This window comes from Vanessa atalanta, chromosome 18, assembly GCF_905147765.1.
Source record: "Vanessa atalanta chromosome 18, ilVanAtal1.2, whole genome shotgun sequence".
NCBI classification, from domain to species: domain Eukaryota; kingdom Metazoa; phylum Arthropoda; class Insecta; order Lepidoptera; family Nymphalidae; genus Vanessa; species Vanessa atalanta.
In genome coordinates this window covers 2,575,559-2,592,746 of record NC_061888.1, presented here as the reverse complement: position 1 = coordinate 2,592,746, position 17,188 = coordinate 2,575,559, and the positions used below count along the sequence as shown (strand labels likewise).

General features: G+C 33.4%; 4 protein-coding genes across 4 annotated transcripts; 2 read left to right on the top strand and 2 right to left on the bottom strand.

Annotated features, from left to right (window-relative positions):
• The first annotated feature begins 1,505 nt into the window (after window positions 1-1,505).
• Window positions 1,506-3,257, top strand: LOC125070762 (bilin-binding protein-like). The gene is made up of 4 exons (XM_047680717.1): window positions 1,506-1,655; window positions 1,825-2,041; window positions 2,175-2,282; window positions 3,049-3,257. Exons 1-4 carry the CDS (start codon window positions 1,548-1,550, stop codon window positions 3,195-3,197), a joined length of 582 nt encoding a protein of 193 aa, XP_047536673.1. The 5' UTR covers window positions 1,506-1,547; the 3' UTR covers window positions 3,198-3,257.
• A 1,367-nt stretch (window positions 3,258-4,624) lies between these two features.
• LOC125070758 (insecticyanin-A-like) lies at window positions 4,625-8,146 on the bottom strand. The gene is made up of 4 exons (XM_047680714.1): window positions 7,923-8,146; window positions 6,948-7,173; window positions 6,242-6,346; window positions 4,625-4,864 (listed from the first exon to the last, which is right to left on the bottom strand). The coding sequence occupies exons 1-4, from the start codon at window positions 8,037-8,039 to the stop codon at window positions 4,671-4,673; spliced, it is 642 nt and encodes a 213-aa protein (XP_047536670.1). The 5' UTR covers window positions 8,040-8,146; the 3' UTR covers window positions 4,625-4,670.
• Window positions 8,147-9,822: 1,676 nt separating this feature from the next.
• On the top strand, window positions 9,823-12,125 carry LOC125070759 (insecticyanin-A-like). The gene is made up of 4 exons (XM_047680715.1): window positions 9,823-10,039; window positions 10,376-10,607; window positions 11,343-11,444; window positions 11,803-12,125. Exons 1-4 carry the CDS (start codon window positions 9,926-9,928, stop codon window positions 11,991-11,993), a joined length of 639 nt encoding a protein of 212 aa, XP_047536671.1. The 5' UTR covers window positions 9,823-9,925; the 3' UTR covers window positions 11,994-12,125.
• A 524-nt stretch (window positions 12,126-12,649) lies between these two features.
• LOC125071105 (lopap-like) lies at window positions 12,650-16,638 on the bottom strand. The gene is made up of 4 exons (XM_047681196.1): window positions 16,508-16,638; window positions 15,304-15,511; window positions 13,635-13,733; window positions 12,650-12,840 (listed from the first exon to the last, which is right to left on the bottom strand). The coding sequence occupies exons 1-4, from the start codon at window positions 16,631-16,633 to the stop codon at window positions 12,650-12,652; spliced, it is 624 nt and encodes a 207-aa protein (XP_047537152.1). The 5' UTR covers window positions 16,634-16,638.
• Window positions 16,639-17,188: the final 550 nt, after the last annotated feature.

Here is a 17,188-nt window from a genome sequence, read left to right as displayed (position 1 = left end):
TATGTAACTAGTTAATTTAGAAACCAAAATGTATAAATCAACAGTTACAATAAGTTACTTAATTTAGTTACAGCTTTTGTAAAATGGATAATTATAAAATATGGCAGCTAGACTCAGCGTGGGTCACTTGGGATAAAAGGAATCTTTGAAAATACAATGAGTTATATGTTTTTTTTTTAAATATTAAAATTTAGGCGCCACTGACGAATCAAAGATTGTATATTTAATTATTTAATACACCGTTCGCCAGGCCGGTGTAACTAAGTTTGTATAAAAAATTAAACATCACCAAATTTCCAGCTACACGTGGATATTGTTTATATCTAAGGGAACAGGCATGCCATCCTAGGAGTTGCACCAGCAGCTATCTGGACACACTCAACCAGGAAACTGCAGCCTTCCAAGCTTAATATTTCAAATGCATGTGGTGATGTGGTGATGTGGTGAAGATGTAAAAATGCAATAACAACGAAATCGAAAGTCCTTGAAACTTAGAAAGGTTTAGGAAGTGTGGCCAGAATCACTACCAAAAATACCCTAAATCAAATAGGAATCATATCCATATTTAAATCAAGGAAATAATTATTGAATAATTATTTAATTTAATAAAAGCCAATTATAAGGCATTTCCATACAAATACTAACCTTTAAATTGGATGACAGCTATTTAAATTCACAGAAAATGCCAAAATGATGTATTGTGCTAGCAATACCGATATATGGGAAGTGGGAAATGGGTTAACGGTACGGATTTTAGCGAATTGACACTTCTGTGACGTTTTATATAATTTAAAAAAAAATTATAAAAATATTTTTATAATTTTAATACCAACCCCGAGCTGAGCTAGTAAAACTGCATGCCTGATGCAATCGAGGAAAAAACACACAAGGAAAAGTCCTTTTCATACTCGTTGCTGTAAGCTGCGCTGTTAGAAATTTTTAAAATAATACCTTTATCACTAACATATGTCTAAACATCCGCCGACAACCTCTTAAATTAGAGTTAAGAGCAGTCAATAAGGAAAATACACTAAAAATTATAATACAGTAAGTAAACGTTTATCACTTAGATTTGGGATCCTTGTCAGCTAAAGAATGCCGTATCTCAAAGTATGAACAAAGATTTAACAGGAAAAAAATCAAAAATGTAAAAATAATGATTAATATAGTAACTATTTTTATTACATATAGTAATTCTAATGTGAATAAATTATTTTATAAAGCAACGAAGAGCTATAAATATATATTACACACTAAGCAACACAAGGGTGTACATAGTGGTGCCGAAGAGGCATGATGGCCTAAGCAAGCGTTGTTTTTCACTTTGAAATTCGCACTATGCAGTGAATACATAGAAAATTTCACGCCAAGATACGGAACCCAGCAAATTTACGCACCACTCGACCATACTTTTTCAATTCGATAACATTGTGCGTAAAATTGTGACCCCAAGATTGGGATGAATATAAAATGCGTGTATTCATCTGATATGCCTAAGTCAGCCGCACACAATTAGATAAACCAAAGCGCTACAAAGGACTATTAAAATGTATCGTTTTACTCTGCTCATCTTCGTGGCATCAGTCTCTGCCTACGTCATCATAGACTCTAAGTGTCCTGAAGTTACAAACGTTGACAACTTTGACTTTAAATCTGTAAGTATCAAATGACTAACATATCTTAAGGTTCTGCTAATTGATGAAAAGCACATATTTCCTTTGATGGAAAATGGCATGGTCGAAATCACTCTTAACATAAACCATAATCTCCCTTCATGCATATGCTTTTTATAATTATAATTTAATTAATTAATTATCTTAACAGTACGGCAATGGTGTTTGGTACGAAGTCGCGAGATATCCCGATGACTTGGTGAAGACCGGCAAATGTGGAGCCCTCGAATACAAGCAGGAAGGTGACGTTACGAAATCGAGGTACACCTACGTTGACAACAACAAACTTATGGCCATCGAGGGTACCGCCAGGCTCGCCCCAGATGCTGGAACCACCGGAAAATTGATCCAAAAACTTCATTTTGGAGGTAGTTATTCTTGATGTTACCAATTGTATGTCCTCCTATTCATCTGGCAGCATCTGGTGTCTTTTGTTAATATTGAAAGAAAGGGAGAAACATTTTTTCTTTATTTGAATTTAATATGATATTATTCTTTCAGAGAACGGCGCTCTCGTCGAAAGTGATCTAAGCGTCCTGACTATTGACTACGACAACTTCTTCATAGATTACTTCTGTCAATACGACGAAGTTAAGAAGAACTCCCGAGGTAAATAGAATTATCAGTCTGTCACAAAATTTATTATGTGATTATTCCATTTGGAATTCATTGAGGCCCAATCGGTGATTGAGTGTTTAAATCCGGACGAATATGTTTTGGAAGTGCTATGACAATTATAGAATTTCTTGTTATTCACTGTTATTATGCTTAAATACGAGTATATACCAATTTTCGATGGCATGAGGACAAAATCAAACCTTAAGTTTACATTGCATGTGATTCACTAACAGTTTATAGTACCTACTGTACTATAAACTTTTTAATATATCATTGATTTTATTCGATAACAACTTTTCCCATCCAGCCAATTTCTTACGAACTGAGACATCTAGGATTTTTTTTAATTTCAATTTAAGGTCAAAGTTGTTCATTTATCTTAACACCTGGTTTTTAAATCTGCTATATTTCTGTACCACATGAGATGGATAGTAGATGGAGCATAAATTCCTAACTGAAGATTGCGGATTCCAATCGGGCAGGCACCATTGAGTTTTCTGTGCTAAATTTGTTTTGATAATTCATCTGATGCTTAACAACAGAGAAAATTAATATATCGGATATAATTTTGACACAAACGTCGGTGTCGTGCTGGCCGAATATGCTTTGAGCCTTCCCTTTTATATAGAGCAGGTGTTTGCCAAGTATGACTTGCTTATATCGTATGATTTTCCCTTGAAAGTTAATTTATTAAAATTAATTTAATAAAAATAAAATTGGTTCAAGAAGTATTCTTTATTGGATTTTTTATTTACAGAGTCTGTTTGGGTCGGAACAAGGTCGAAGACTTTGTCTGAAGAGACTAAGGCTGCAATCGACAAGTTTATAAATGAGTCCAAGTTTCTGAACGCTAGTAAACTCGAGTGGCCTTCATTTAGCGACGAGGATTGCAGGGTTGACGCTTAAATACAGACACTAAACATGCATTTTATTACTCAACATAACATATTATTGTATTTAAAATAGTATTATGTTTATTATACATATAAACATAAAAATAAAATCTTGACAAACATTTTCCTTCGTTTTATTTACATCTCCGCAGACTAAGCGTTGCCGTGCGCTTGTTTTTAATTGTTTTTTTTTTGGTCATTGCTATGTGAAAACATGTATTAAATACAAAATTAAAGTATTAACTATAATTTTCTATGTGAATGTGGAATACCGTTAATCGAGGAGATTTACGGTTCAAATTCTTTCCCAACAGCTCTACTATGCAAAGGGCTTGTATTGGCCACATATAGTGTGAAATTGTTTATGTTATTTACTGATGTATGTTACATATCTGATGTTTGAGATCAATACCTTCCAAGCCTCTGGCAGAACCATGAGAGAAATAAAAAACCATCTTCTCTATTTGAGTCAGGAAATACTACAAAAATAAAAAATATATATACTTAATATCATATCTTAATAATATATTTTAAAACAAGAATAACAAAAGCAATGAACGGTTGATGGCTCAGGTTATATCTTTATGAACAGTATCATCGACGATGTAAATATCTTGGCTATAAATAACTTTACAAAACGTAATTGAAAAAAGCCACTGTACTGTAATGTTATAACTGCGTGGAATAAGAGTCAGGAATGCTGGCAGGATACTAGGATACCGATAATAACAAAATTCACCAATCATGACACCATAGGATTACTTGGTAGCAGGGCTTTGTGCAAGCCCGTCTAGGTAGTTACCACCCACTCATATTGCTGTATTCTACCGCCAAACAGCAATACTTAGTATTGTTGTGTCCCGGTTTGTAGGGTGAATGAGCCAGTGTAACCTCAGGCACAAGGGACATAACATCTTAGTTCCAAGGTTGGTGGCGCATTAGTGTAATGTTAATGGTTATTATTTCTTAGTGTCAATGTTTTGAGCGGTGGTGACCACTTACCATCAGGTGGCCCGTTCGCCTGTCTGTCAACCTATAACATAAAAAAGGCAATAAGAGGGCGTGGTATATAATTTGCACTATTATTCTTAGGTGTTTCAACTATTAACGGCGTAATATTTGCGCCATTTGTTCGCTTCAGAGGATTCTTATCCTTAGCTCCAGCCTTTACCATTGTTTTCATGATAAGAAGTAGGAGAAAATTGTCAAGCACGTAGCATCTAACAGTATGACCCGCCCCTGTTCCTAGGGAAAAATCATGAAAATTTGCCAACTAATAGGAATATATTTTTTTAAGTTTCGGAATCTGCGTGATAAAGGATTAGTTTCAGTACTTGGTTATAATTCTTTTTTTAAAAACTGTCTCCACGTATAAAAATCTACTAATATAATAATGGATGGATATTAAATATGTAAGTAGCCAATTAATAAAACATATTCTTCATAAAATATATAGCTTTTATTTTTATTTCAAACGTCCAAATGTTTACCAAAAATTACTAGTAAAGAAATCAGTCTCGTATTTGTTGGTAAAACCACAATTGACATCCGAGAAATCCTTTTGTACAAATGACTGTCTGTGCTCCGCTAGCTCGGAATATTTTGAAAGAGCATTTTCCACGTTCTTTAGTGTGTCGCCTTGTAGCTTCTCCTTGCCTCTGGCCAGGACCCAAGTGAAAACTAGAAGAGTATTTTTTAATATCACATACTTAAATAGATATTTCTATTCGAGGCTTTTTTCTTGCATGGCCTTAAAAAGGTGAGTCTTCTCTATCTTACACTAACCTAAATCTAAAAGCCTAGTACAAATTACTCGTTCAAAAATCAAAAATCAAAATGTATTTTATTCAAGTAGGCTTTTACAAGCACTTTTGAACCGTCATTTAACAAACTATTTAAAGTAAAGCTACCACCGGTTCGGAATGTAGATTCTACCGAGAAAAACCGACGAGAAACTCAGTAGTTACTCTTTTTCAACATCTAAAAATACAGTCATGTTAGTTAAATACAATTATATATGTATGTTATGCCTGCCTGGTATCTTCTGCTTGGAAGTCAACATGCAATAATACAGTACTACTGTGTTACTATTTTAACAACTTCTGGCCTGATCAGTGCTCAATCTTAAAGGCTAATGTGGGGTGGATTTTTGATCATCAATAAGCAAGTGTAACACTTCTATATTGAATAAAGATTTTTGACATTTACTTTAACCATCTTCGCTGGAGTTATTATAGTGCGCAAGTGTGAGAGCAAGCACAGGTGCATTCTATATTTCCTGAGTTAGTCATTCATTCATTCAGTGAATCAAAACCAAATTCCTCCTATCTGCTTTTGCTTTAAATGTTTTGACAGAAAAACGGAATCTCTGGTCCTTCATTATAGTAAGCTAGCTCTTCGATCAAAGAGCCATTTGAAATAAATATATATGTAGAGTCATACATTGAAACGTTGATAATTGTCCATGGTATGATTTTGAGAGCCGAGATGGCCCAAGGGTTAGAATATGTGCATCTTAACCGACGATTTCGGGGCCTTTTATGTGCTTAATTTGTGTTTATAATTCATCTCGTGCTCGGCGGTGAAGGAAAACATCGTGAGGAAACATATGTATTCCAGAAACCCTCATTGGAGCAGCGTGGTGTAATATGCTCCAAACCTTCTCCGCGAAGGGAGAGGAGGCCTTAGCCCAGCAGTGGGAAATTTACAAGCTGTAATGTACGTAAAAATGATTTTGACCTATGAAGTGCTTCCCTACTCGTGGGGGTCGCGGCGACGCATGTATCGTTAGTGCGCCGTGCTTAAAAGTTAGCTAGTGTAACGGACTATTGTCCTTCTCCTATCCTACAAATAACATCACCCATATATTGGCTTGTGTTCTTCAAGTAAATGGAGACCAGGGTAGAGCTCCAAAAAAGTGTCTTGGAACGTATGAGACCGGTTTTGAAGTAAGAACTCCCCTTTTTACTCATCTTAATACAGTCCACTTATTTCTCGCGCGTATAATGTATTATACATAAATTATTATTTAAAAAAAAAAAACAGATTTAATTTTACCGTAATGTGTCCTCAATTTCTTCTTTAAAGTTTTACAAGTGTAGGCGATAGCATATCCGTCGTAATCGGTGGCCAATATGAAAAATGGGAATTGCAGTACCTTATCTGAAACTCAGAAAATGTATTTTAAATCTCGTGGATGTTTATAGCGATACCGTGTGGAGATAAGGCTTTTTGATATTTAAGTTATTTGACACGGCACAGAATATATTATAAAACATATCCGTTTAAATGATGAACACACAATAAGATTATCTTCACTTGCCTGAAATAATTAAGAAAGTCATTCTTGAAGCAATTTAAATAAATTTAATCTACTTCTGTTAGTCGTATTATACTTGGTATATTTTTTTGACATTTGATAATAAACCAAGATCAGTTCAAATAAAATCTTGAACACTAATAGGCTAGATTTGTGATATTATAAACTGCGGTTGAAAAGATTACGTTGGAGCAGTATACTGTATAAGTAGTATTTAATCCAATTTTTGTTATTTATATTTTTCGTTTGTTTCTTTTTTTATACTAACTTTTTGATTTAAATCTATGTTGGATATATGAATAGTAAAAGATTAAGTTTTCAGCTTATAGTATTATGTTTTATCATTCTTGTCGAAAGTATGTGTGTGTGTGTGTGTTGGAAATGTCGCATGAGCAATAGGGATCTTCCAATAAGTGGGACAGTTAAAGGTACTATCCTACTCACCTCCATCCTCATGACTAACTATGAACTGCGCTTTGTTTCCAGCATCAAAAGTTGGGTCAACTCTTGCGAAATATGATTTTTGGGTTCTATTTCCTTGATCCACGTCAACATACGTCTCCCTTAGGGTATACCCAAGATTGTCTTCTTGGAAGTTTAACGAAGCGCAATCGTAAATATTGCGACCATCGCTTGCATAACTGGCAACGTTGTACCAGATTCCTGAAAACTGGAAAGGCAAGATTTGAGGGAAAATATATAGTTTTCAATAAATATTTAATTTAATAAACAGTATAATTTAGGAATCAAGGTAGAAAATGATGTAGATTCTCTGATATTTTAGTACTCTTCGAATCCATCTTAAATTCTTCTCTTTGTTGCTGGTATAAAATAGACGTGATGATGCTTCAGGAATGAAATTAAGCTTCATTAAGTTTAAGTTATAAGGGTGACTTCCTAAACGATGTATATAAAAGCATATTGTTAATGACTTATACAACTGTGAAAAAAATTCTGTCCTAAGAGACGAAGGATAATGAAATGTAACATACAAATACAGGAATAAGGAGATGCGAGTTGCGTATATTGTAAATAAAAATGGCGGTAAAAGTTTACCATCTCCAAGAAATTTATTGTTATCTAGAAACCAATACAATCTTTCACAGATAGATGTCTTCGACGTTCAACTTTGTCTTTGCTAGAAAACGTAGGCACACGTACACGTTGCAGCGTAACGTCGGAGTTCCAAGTTCAAACAATTAAGGTAGTCAATGCCACATTGGTATAAAGGTTACGTCCAATAATCTTATCTATTTTGCTGTATTCAATTATTTTTATCGATTTTAGAAAATTGCCTCTTATTTTGTCATTGACCAAAAATTATTTTATTTTATTAAATTTGTTAATTATATTAAGTACAACTTATCAACTTACAACCAATTTTTTAGTATATTAAATTAAATATAATCAAAAACTTACCTTAGTGTAGTCAAGATTTTCCTGTATCTTTACATTTGGACATTCGCCGGGCAATGTGAACTCTGCCCCCGAAGCGTAATACATACAAAAACAACAGAAACTAAATATAGAGAGCATTGTGGAAACGAGCAATCACAGTGAACGTGTCGTTTCGAATGCTGGGGTCGCGTCCCACGCGATAATTATTAAATGATGTCCGTCTGTAATATGGCACATTTAAATTGCTGCTAAATTGAACACAAGGGATTCTAGTATAAACGTCCTCCGGTCGAGTTTTTTATAGATTCAACTCAAGATTCATTGCAATGTTATTACAAATAAAACGAGGAATACAATCTCTACGTATATACATACGTAGTAAATATGAATATATGCACTGTATGCACAGTCGTTGTTTTACAATTGTTTATATTAGAATTCTTAAGAAGATATGTTTTGACGATTTTATTCCATGTCAGTAAAGCAAACTTATATTTTCTGAATTTCTTAACGGATTTGGTCAATCCACCAATCTTAGTCTCGAGTCAGCTGCACTGGAGATTCAGTTTTAATGAACACTTTAAGTGTTATAATATGAGAATATATCATGAGAAAATTCATACTCTTATATAAATTCAATGGGACGACATTCCAAAGTACAAATGACAGCCTATTAAAAGCCCACGGCTTGGCTAAGGACTCCTCTTCCTTTAATAAAAAGGTTAGGTTCAGTTTATTCCACCACGTTCTTCCGATGCGTAATGATAAATTCACATGTGGCAGAATTTCATTAAAATTAGACACGTGCGGGTTTTCCGACGATGTTTTCCATCACCATTAAGCGCGAGACTAATTATAAACACAAATTAAGCACATCAAAATTCAATGTGTTTGCTTCCGTTAAGATGATACCCGTTGAACCAGTGGGCCATCTCGGTTCTTTTAGCATTATCAATCAAATCTTCAGCAATTGCTTATTTATATATTACTGTAGAGTTTTTCTGTAAATTTTATCAAGAGATCTCTAAGCTGGATGGCTTCTGCATGATAGATTTTGGTTTATCCCCTGGGGGATAGCAGGGAAAAAGACTTATAAGAATCAGTGAAAATAATAAACGCTGTTCGTAGAAAAAGACGATATAGATTTTGTTTACTCGTAAAATTATTTATAATTGTGATATCGTATTGCGACTACAGTTTCTAAGAAACATCTGGAACTATGTCACAATGATATTTAAATAATAAGGAAAATTCTGCATTCGTATTCGACTTTCTGTTATACATCTAGATATACATATAGTTATATTATCATTACTAAATATTTCTGATTTCGCTAACGAGAAGAAGAGAATGTTTTAATTTTCAAGAAACGGAAGCGTCGTGAGATGGCGAAGGGATCAGCCACAATAAAAATAATTTTATGACCATTTTCAATTTTGATTATATTCAGCGACTACTCTTGTTACCATTATATTATTATGTACTTATGCTACTTTAATCTTTGTCGGTCGGGTTTGATTTATAAAAACACTATTGTATCTGTTAAGAATTTTTCAGTAGCAAAGCTGAAAGCTGGAAGTATTTACACACCCGAGCCTCAGTTCGTAAAGCCTTTGGTTGTACGCCTGAACTCTTCTCGATCGTATCTAATATGTCATTAGTAGGACATCGTTGAAATGAATCGTTTTCTAAAATTTTATCAATCATCAATTCTTTCCAGAAGAATTACACAATTATAGAAATGGATGGCTTGTATTATCGAGCTAGCTACCGAGATTAAATTCCTTGAAAATATTTATACATCGACTTTATTAATAATTAATAATATATTTATAAACATTTCACTGTTAACACACATACCTAATGAAGAGATAAAGCGTGTGGATAAAAGTATTATATTTTACGACAGTGTTTTATTCTTAGTGTCATGATAATTTAATTAACCAAGTACCGATAACCTTTACACCAAACAATCTTGGTCTACTGATGATTCTCTGTCAGGCAACGGAGAGTGGACAGTTACAATGTTTAAAATAATATTATTAGTTTTTTCCTTCAATCCTGTGTTTGGATATTTTACGATACCTGGAAGATGCCCCGATAATGTTCAATTGCAAGAAGATTTCAGATTGGCTGATGTACGTATATTTAGATTGATTAGTTTTGATACTTTTTATTTTGAAATATAAATATATCTTATTATCTTTTAGATCATAGAAATATTATTAATATTAATATTTTGTTTGTATAGATTTTTTAATAATGGTTTTGTGATAACAAATGATGGTTTGTTGTACGAAATTTAGTTTTTTATCTTTTAATAAACCTTTCTTAAACCATTATTATAGTGGAAAATTGCAATCAAAGTTGTTATAATTCTAATATCAATACGTGGAAAATTTTTATCAGAAGTAGTTTTACACAAATCAAGGAAAACTCAATATTTCTTTTTATGTAATAAACTCTCATTTTAGTTTTACGGCAAATGGTACCAAGCCTTTCACTATTCAAGCGATGGTCAACAACTTAACAACTGTTCCACAATCGAGCTCATGACAAGACCTTCAGGAATTTATGTCAACCAGTCCAGGGTGGACCTCGGCCTTTTCCACCGTTTTAGCATTGGAAAGTTAGACATACCTTCTAAGATTGAAGACGCATCGAAGTTAGATCTCATTTTTGTATTTAAGAATGCTCCAAGAAGATGTGAGTATCTCCATTAAATTGACACTTAAAATTTAAATAGATTAAAACAATTTGGTAGAATAACAGTTCTTCCAGTTTTAAGGAAGAATGACGAAGATCTTTTGAAAATGTCTCTGTAAAAATTATTCCTTACAATTTCAATACGTCACTCATCAGGTCTAATGTTATGTCCTTTATTCCTTTATGTTTCTTTTAAATTCATCAAACTAGTGCAGCATGCTGTGCAAGGTATTAAAATTACAGCCCACCCAGCAAGTTTACTCAAAGTATTTGGTGGTAGGGCGTTGTGCAAGCCCATTTGGTCTGATATTCTACCACCAAACAGTAGTACTCTGTATTTTTGTGTTCCAGTTTAAAGGGCGAGTGAGCCAGTGTAACTACAGGTACAAGGGCAATAACATCTTAGTTCCCAAGGTTGTTGGCGTATTGACGATGTAAGGAACAGTTAATATTTCTTACAGCGCCATTGTCTATGGGCGATGAGGACCACAATCAAGTGGCTTATTTGCTTTTCCACCAACCTATATTATACAAAAAGTTAAGTTATTTAGAACTACTTTAAAATTGTATAAAAACTGCGGCATTGGTGAGATCACTCATGAAATCAATTAACTGTCATAAGATTGGCTTAGATTGTAATTCTTCTTAAAGTTTTTATTTTAACTCTTCGAGTTAGTTTTCGTTTTGTGCATATATGTGACGTTCTATATTTAAAATTGTGTTATTTAATTTCAGTGAAGACAAGAAAATATCCATTTCGTATTATGGCAACTAATTATAATTACTACGCCACCGTGTACACCTGCCAATATAGTCAGCTGATCGACAAACATGCTAGTAAGTACTATAATTTTACATTTTGAGTAGATCAACTGTTATTAAAATGGCTGTTGGTATGTACGAGTATGTTTGAAATTATAGTCTTGGACACCATTTGACCGAACACTATGAAGTTGGTTAGCTTTACGTTTTAGTTAATTCTGTGACATGACAATATTCAAATAAATACATTTGAATGTTTAGTAAAATTAAGTCTTATATTAATGACAACAGATCACATTTTTGGCAAACATCTCTCTTTACATTGTCCCTTTCTTACTTCCTCAAGAAAAAAATATTAAAATAATAAGAATTGAATGAAAATCACATTATGTTAGAGATACGCATTCTCCTATTGAACCTAATTCTATTTCAGTTTACGTCTGGATACTTTCAAGGCATCCTACTTTAAATGCCGTATCTAAAGAGTTAGCCATTAAACCCCTTCAGCAAATTGGAGTCGACACAGCCACGCTAGTTAAAGATGACCGAAGCCAATGCACTCCCAAGTACTATGAGGATGTTCACGTGGAACCTACAACATTTAGGTTTCCTGTGCCCATCTAAGGCTTAATAGCTATAGAATTTGAATATGTTTTGAAAATTATAATGTGACTTTGTATATTTTATAATCTGTATGCCTTCAATAAATTGAAATTAAACCATCAAGTGGTAATTAAAATGGTATGGTAATGGTAATATTTCCTGTTTGTTTTTTTTTCTAATTCATCCTACACGGTGGGCAATTTTTGCCTATTCATAGACCGTTAAATGTTTAATTAATTTATCTATTAACGCTATTATATATAAAATAAAATATATAATATTAATTTATAATATATAAATAAATATATATAAAATGATAATACTTACCCAGAAACAAATAATTTCTATCATAAAAATATACCTTGATTTTCTGGAAAATCTTGATCGGACTAAATCACTTTTTTATATTATATGATTTTTTTTTAAATTTATTCTGCAATCTTTTTAAATATATCAAGTTTATGCTTCGTAATTCATCCCTTAATCAAATTATAGTGAAAGTCGAAGTCAAAATCTTTCAGCATTAATCTTGCTCATTGATTGATAAAGATTTACCACCGGTTCGGAAATAAATACCTCGGAGAAGAACCGGCGAAAGAAAGTCAATAGATTTTATTCCATTTTATACAATTACTACTTTTTTTTATTTGAAATAAATGAAAGTAGTATATTTTATTTCATTTGTTTTTATTTGTGTCGTTATTATAAACAGCGTGAACGTGTGCGGACCAGTGGTAGCTGCAATCATTTTGGTCCACCTTTTCTAAATACGCAACGCTGCCAAACGGTAAGGAATTCAGTTCTTGATGCGCTCTTTCTGTTAGTTCGGGTCCTAGTGTTGTACTCCTTGATAAAATCCAGGCTACAACTGAAAATCAAAATATTAAAATAAATTTAAATGCAATCTAGAGTTAATCGATACCAGTCACAGGACTAATATCTGGCTACTATATTAGAGAAACAATTATGGATTTTGTAAATGTCTACGAGGCGTATTTCAAAAACGTCCCAATACAAAACGTTTCGTAAGTGTCGAAGATGCATATGTTTTATTTTATTGTTTTATTTAAACTAGGTAACCAGACTGTCAAATAAGGCAGATGATGTCATCATAATCTATAGGCGGTTTCTGGATTTTTTTTCCAGAAAAATCAATAAGTTTTTATCGAGCCGTGCTGGGTTTGGAATCCAGGACTTTGGTATAAAGAACTTTATTTCTCATAAGAATTTACCATTCACTTAAAATGAAATACAATGAATATTTCTATACATTTGCAAAGAAAACAGATTTAACATCTGGGCCGTTGGATATAAAAGGCTTTATTTACGCGACGAGGATATTAAATGATTTTTTAGTTTGACTTTAAACATCCCTATACTATCACATAGTTTTATTTCATCTGGTAGTTTGTTGAACAGCTCTACTCCGGGATCTCCATCGATATATCTAGCAGCTAGTCTAACGAGGCAGTCGAATAAAAGGTAAAAATAATTTGATATCGTTTATCAAGAGGTTTTTCGCATTGATTGTGACAGAATGGTCAACATATTTTTAAAGTGCAATAAAATATAAAGCCAATACAGGCGGTAGAGATCACACTATCAAGGGTTATATTTGCCCATCAGCATATAAAATATGTAATGAAATACAAAAAATCTTACCATATTTGAGGTCTAATGTATCATTCACTTTGCATCCATACACGATCGCATAGTTTGAATAATCCGTTGTTATTATAGACAAGGGGATTCCAATTGGATCTGTAAGAAAAAACATCATGAGTCAAATGATTATTCAAAGAAACATAGAAAATTACTTTGTTTTTTTTTTTTATGACAGAGGTGGCAAACGAGCAGGAGGCTCACCTGATGGAAAGTGACTACCACCGCCCATGGACATCTGCAACACCGGGGGGCTTGCAGGTGCGTTGCCGGCCTTTCAGGAAAGAGTACACTCTTTTCTTAAAGGTTCCCAAATCGTATCGGTTCGGAAAAACCGCCGGCGAAAGCTGGTTCCACAGAGTGGTTGTGCGAGACAGAAAAGTCTTTGTAGGATAGACTTTCTTCAACTATCAGAGTAAACGCAAAGGAACAGCAATAAATCATTCGTGGTGTAGACACGATTTGGCGGATAAGCGTATCGAATCAAATTATTGGATACATTAAATAATCCGAAATATCACGCATTATTTTCTGATTCCTTTAATTAAATAGAAAATTTTTGTCCCTTCTTCCTTTCGTTTAAACATTATTTATAGCTATTAGATAGAATTCCAGGAACATCCTAACAGATCCTGATAAAGGATCTGATAGAATACTCTGAAGTAATCCAACATCGAACAAACATGCTATTTAAATTAGTTAAGAGTAACTTTCTCTGATTCTGAGTCTTGTCGCATTTCAATAAGAAAAGTTATTGTAGTAGTATGGTTTATAATTATATCAAACAAAAAAAAGAAAGATACATAAATAAAATCTTAACATCCAATTTTTATTACTCAAATAGATAACTAATCAGATATATCGTAATCAAATAAAACTTTATTTTGTGTTATCTTAAAAAATTAAATAAAATGTAATACATATATATATCAATAGGTTAGTAATACCTAACTCGCCAAGGACTAGGTTTGTTATTGTTTTGCCATGGCCTTTTGTTCGTTTTTTAATTGAAGGAGCGAAATAAATCCTTTATTTTAGTTTCCCGTAAACATCTTGTCCCTTTTGGAAATTAATGACATTTTGACAAGGTATTGTTATTTAACTTTATTAGTTATATTAAGTTTAGAGGCTTACAAATGATATTTTAACTACGAGCAGTGTTAAAATCCCAAGATATGAGTCGACATTGCATGCACAAATTTAATCATTGTGAGAAATTGATTGATATATTTATGCAAATCACGCAAAAATAACTGAAAACATCGGAATAGGATTCCCAGAATTTGTTTGCGGAAATCTAGCTATTATTGTAAGATGTACCTAATTCCAAAGTAGTCGTGGTAGTCGCCTAGCTAAGACAGAAAAATATCCTCGATATCTCTGAGTGTCTTCCCTAAATATTTACCGGTAATAGGGTTTAATTTACGTTTACATTTTCTCTACCACCAAACATCAATAGTTTGATCCCTCAGACATTGTTATTATTGGTGCAAAGAACAAAGCACCTTAGATCACAGATTTTGACTCAGTGCTATTGTACAGATCGATAACGTATCGTATGTATCGATCAGACGGACCATTTTCTTGTCTGCCTTTACGGAAATATAAAAAAAATATAATTGTCATGCAGGCAAAGTCGCGAGTATGATAGTGTACTATAATTACTGACCGATATTGTTCTCCTCTATGGAGAAAATAGCTTCATCTCCAGGTGCATAGGTGCTGTTCACGTGCAATATGTACTTAACGCCATTTTTAACGTAACCATGTTGGAATTCGATTCTCCGACCGCATTGCTGGATGATTTTGTACGCGCAGTTCCCATTTTCCTCATACCATACCGGAAATCTCTCAACCACGTTCCACTTTCCTAGAAACTGACAAATACATGTAATTTTATATTATGCTGATTGATAATTGATGATATTTTTGCCAGTTAATTTCAGGCCAGGGTATTAAGAAATAGTAATTCCAAAAAGTTAGTTGTATTTGTCATTGTTCGTATAGTTGAGATCTTAAGCTTAAAGATGGCTAACAAAGTTATTTTTTTCTGATATAGGTAGGCAGACGGGCAAATATACCAACCAGCAAATGCCTGCAGTTGCATTAACTAATTCACCCAATAAACCGGAATACGATAATACTAAGTATTACTTTTTGGCGGTAGAATATCTAATGAGTGGGTGGTACTTAACCAGACAGGCTTGCACAAAGCTTTATCACAAAGTAATTTTATTAAAGATAGCGTTTTTAAAAAAAATCCAACTAGTTGTTAGGAAGTTTTTGGTGATGTTTAACTACCATGGTTCGAAAATCAAGTAAAACGTCCTCCGAGGGATGCCTTGCGATCGTAATTGCTATCTCATTAAAATGTGAGTGAAAGAGAAGATATTAGTGAAAGAAGAGAAGAGAGCGCAACTGTCTGCACGTTCGCCATCATATCATATCATAAGCCTAGTTGACTGGTCTTTGAGATTGGTTTTTGTTGTCAAATATGTCAAGAGTACGAGTAGATATATCAAGTAATAAGTAATGTTTGTATATTTTTGATTATGAAATCGATTACTATGTCTTATCTTTGTATATCACATTAATTAGAATCAGAAATTTATAAATATCCAACAATAAGCTTTGGTAAGTCTGTAATTAATTTGCTCGGAGGGATAGTTTAATCACTACACAAAAAACAAAGTATTCCACTGTTTGTTGAAGATTTTATGAGGGTTATATTGGCGTGTCTGATGTTAAGTGATAGTAATATTACGATATAAACATTTCATACAGGCGTTTATTTTGCCCGTGCTAAGCAAGAACAGGTAGCTTGTGAAGTACATATACAATAAATAAAAGAAAGAAACAGAAGTCTCACTCACTCTCTCTAATTCGAAGTATTTCATAGTTTCTACATGAGCACACGATCCGAACAGCAAAACTTGACCATTACAAAGTATTTGTGAATTTAGAATTAGTGTTATTATTGTAAAAAAATGTTTGTCCATTTTCAGTGCCGCAAATATCCAACTGGTGATAAAAATTTCTCTCAAAGACGCGCTGATATGCTGAACTCTTATCGGATGCGTCTTTTATCTGCGTTTGATATGGTATCGGTAAATTTGTTACACATTTCCACCGGCAAGTTTTGAATGTATACGATAAGACATTGTTTAATTGTGTGTTCGTCATTGGACACGGTAAAATACCTTCAAGATATATTTATTCACATAGACTTGTCTGTACAACTCGTAGACATTTGTTTGTATTAATTTTATAATGATGGAGCCGAGATGGTCCAGCGGTTGGAACGGGTGCATCTTAACCGATGATTGTGGGTTCGAATCCAGGCAAGCACCACTGAATTTTCTAGTGCGTTATTTGCGTTTATAATTCATCTCATGATCGGTTAAGGATACCATCGTGAGGTAAACTGCATGTGACTAATCAGAACGAAATTCTGGTGGAATAAGCTCCAAACCTTCTCTTCAAAGGGAGAGAAGGCCGTGGTTCAGCAGTACAATTTACAGACTTTATAAATACAAATTAACTGTCATCACAAC

Bases quoted from the DNA above. Each gene is read 5' to 3' on its own strand.
- LOC125070762 (XM_047680717.1), top strand. From the start codon at position 1,548: ATGTATCGTTTTACTCTGCTCATCTTCGTGGCATCAGTCTCTGCCTAC. The intron at 1,656-1,824 runs GTAAGTATCAAA...TTATCTTAACAG, and splicing joins ACAACTTTGACTTTAAATCT to TACGGCAATGGTGTTTGGTA. The intron at 2,283-3,048 runs GTAAATAGAATT...TTTTATTTACAG, and splicing joins AGTTAAGAAGAACTCCCGAG to AGTCTGTTTGGGTCGGAACA.
- LOC125070758 (XM_047680714.1), bottom strand. From the start codon at position 8,039: ATGCTCTCTATATTTAGTTTCTGTTGTTTTTGTATGTATTACGCTTCG. The intron at 6,347-6,947 runs GTGAGTAGGATA...TCTGAGTTTCAG, and splicing joins AGTTAGTCATGAGGATGGAG to ATAAGGTACTGCAATTCCCA. The intron at 4,865-6,241 runs GTAAAATTAAAT...ATACTCTTCTAG, and splicing joins GAAATTGAGGACACATTACG to TTTTCACTTGGGTCCTGGCC.
- LOC125070759 (XM_047680715.1), top strand. From the start codon at position 9,926: ATGTTTAAAATAATATTATTAGTTTTTTCCTTCAATCCTGTGTTTGGA. The intron at 10,040-10,375 runs GTACGTATATTT...CTCTCATTTTAG, and splicing joins AAGATTTCAGATTGGCTGAT to TTTTACGGCAAATGGTACCA. The intron at 11,445-11,802 runs GTAAGTACTATA...ATTCTATTTCAG, and splicing joins GCTGATCGACAAACATGCTA to TTTACGTCTGGATACTTTCA.
- LOC125071105 (XM_047681196.1), bottom strand. From the start codon at position 16,633: ATGGACAAACATTTTTTTACAATAATAACACTAATTCTAAATTCACAA. The intron at 13,734-15,303 runs GTCAGTAATTAT...TTTTTCTTACAG, and splicing joins CATAGAGGAGAACAATATCG to ATCCAATTGGAATCCCCTTG. The intron at 12,841-13,634 runs GTAAGATTTTTT...TTTGATTTTCAG, and splicing joins TACATTAGACCTCAAATATG to TTGTAGCCTGGATTTTATCA.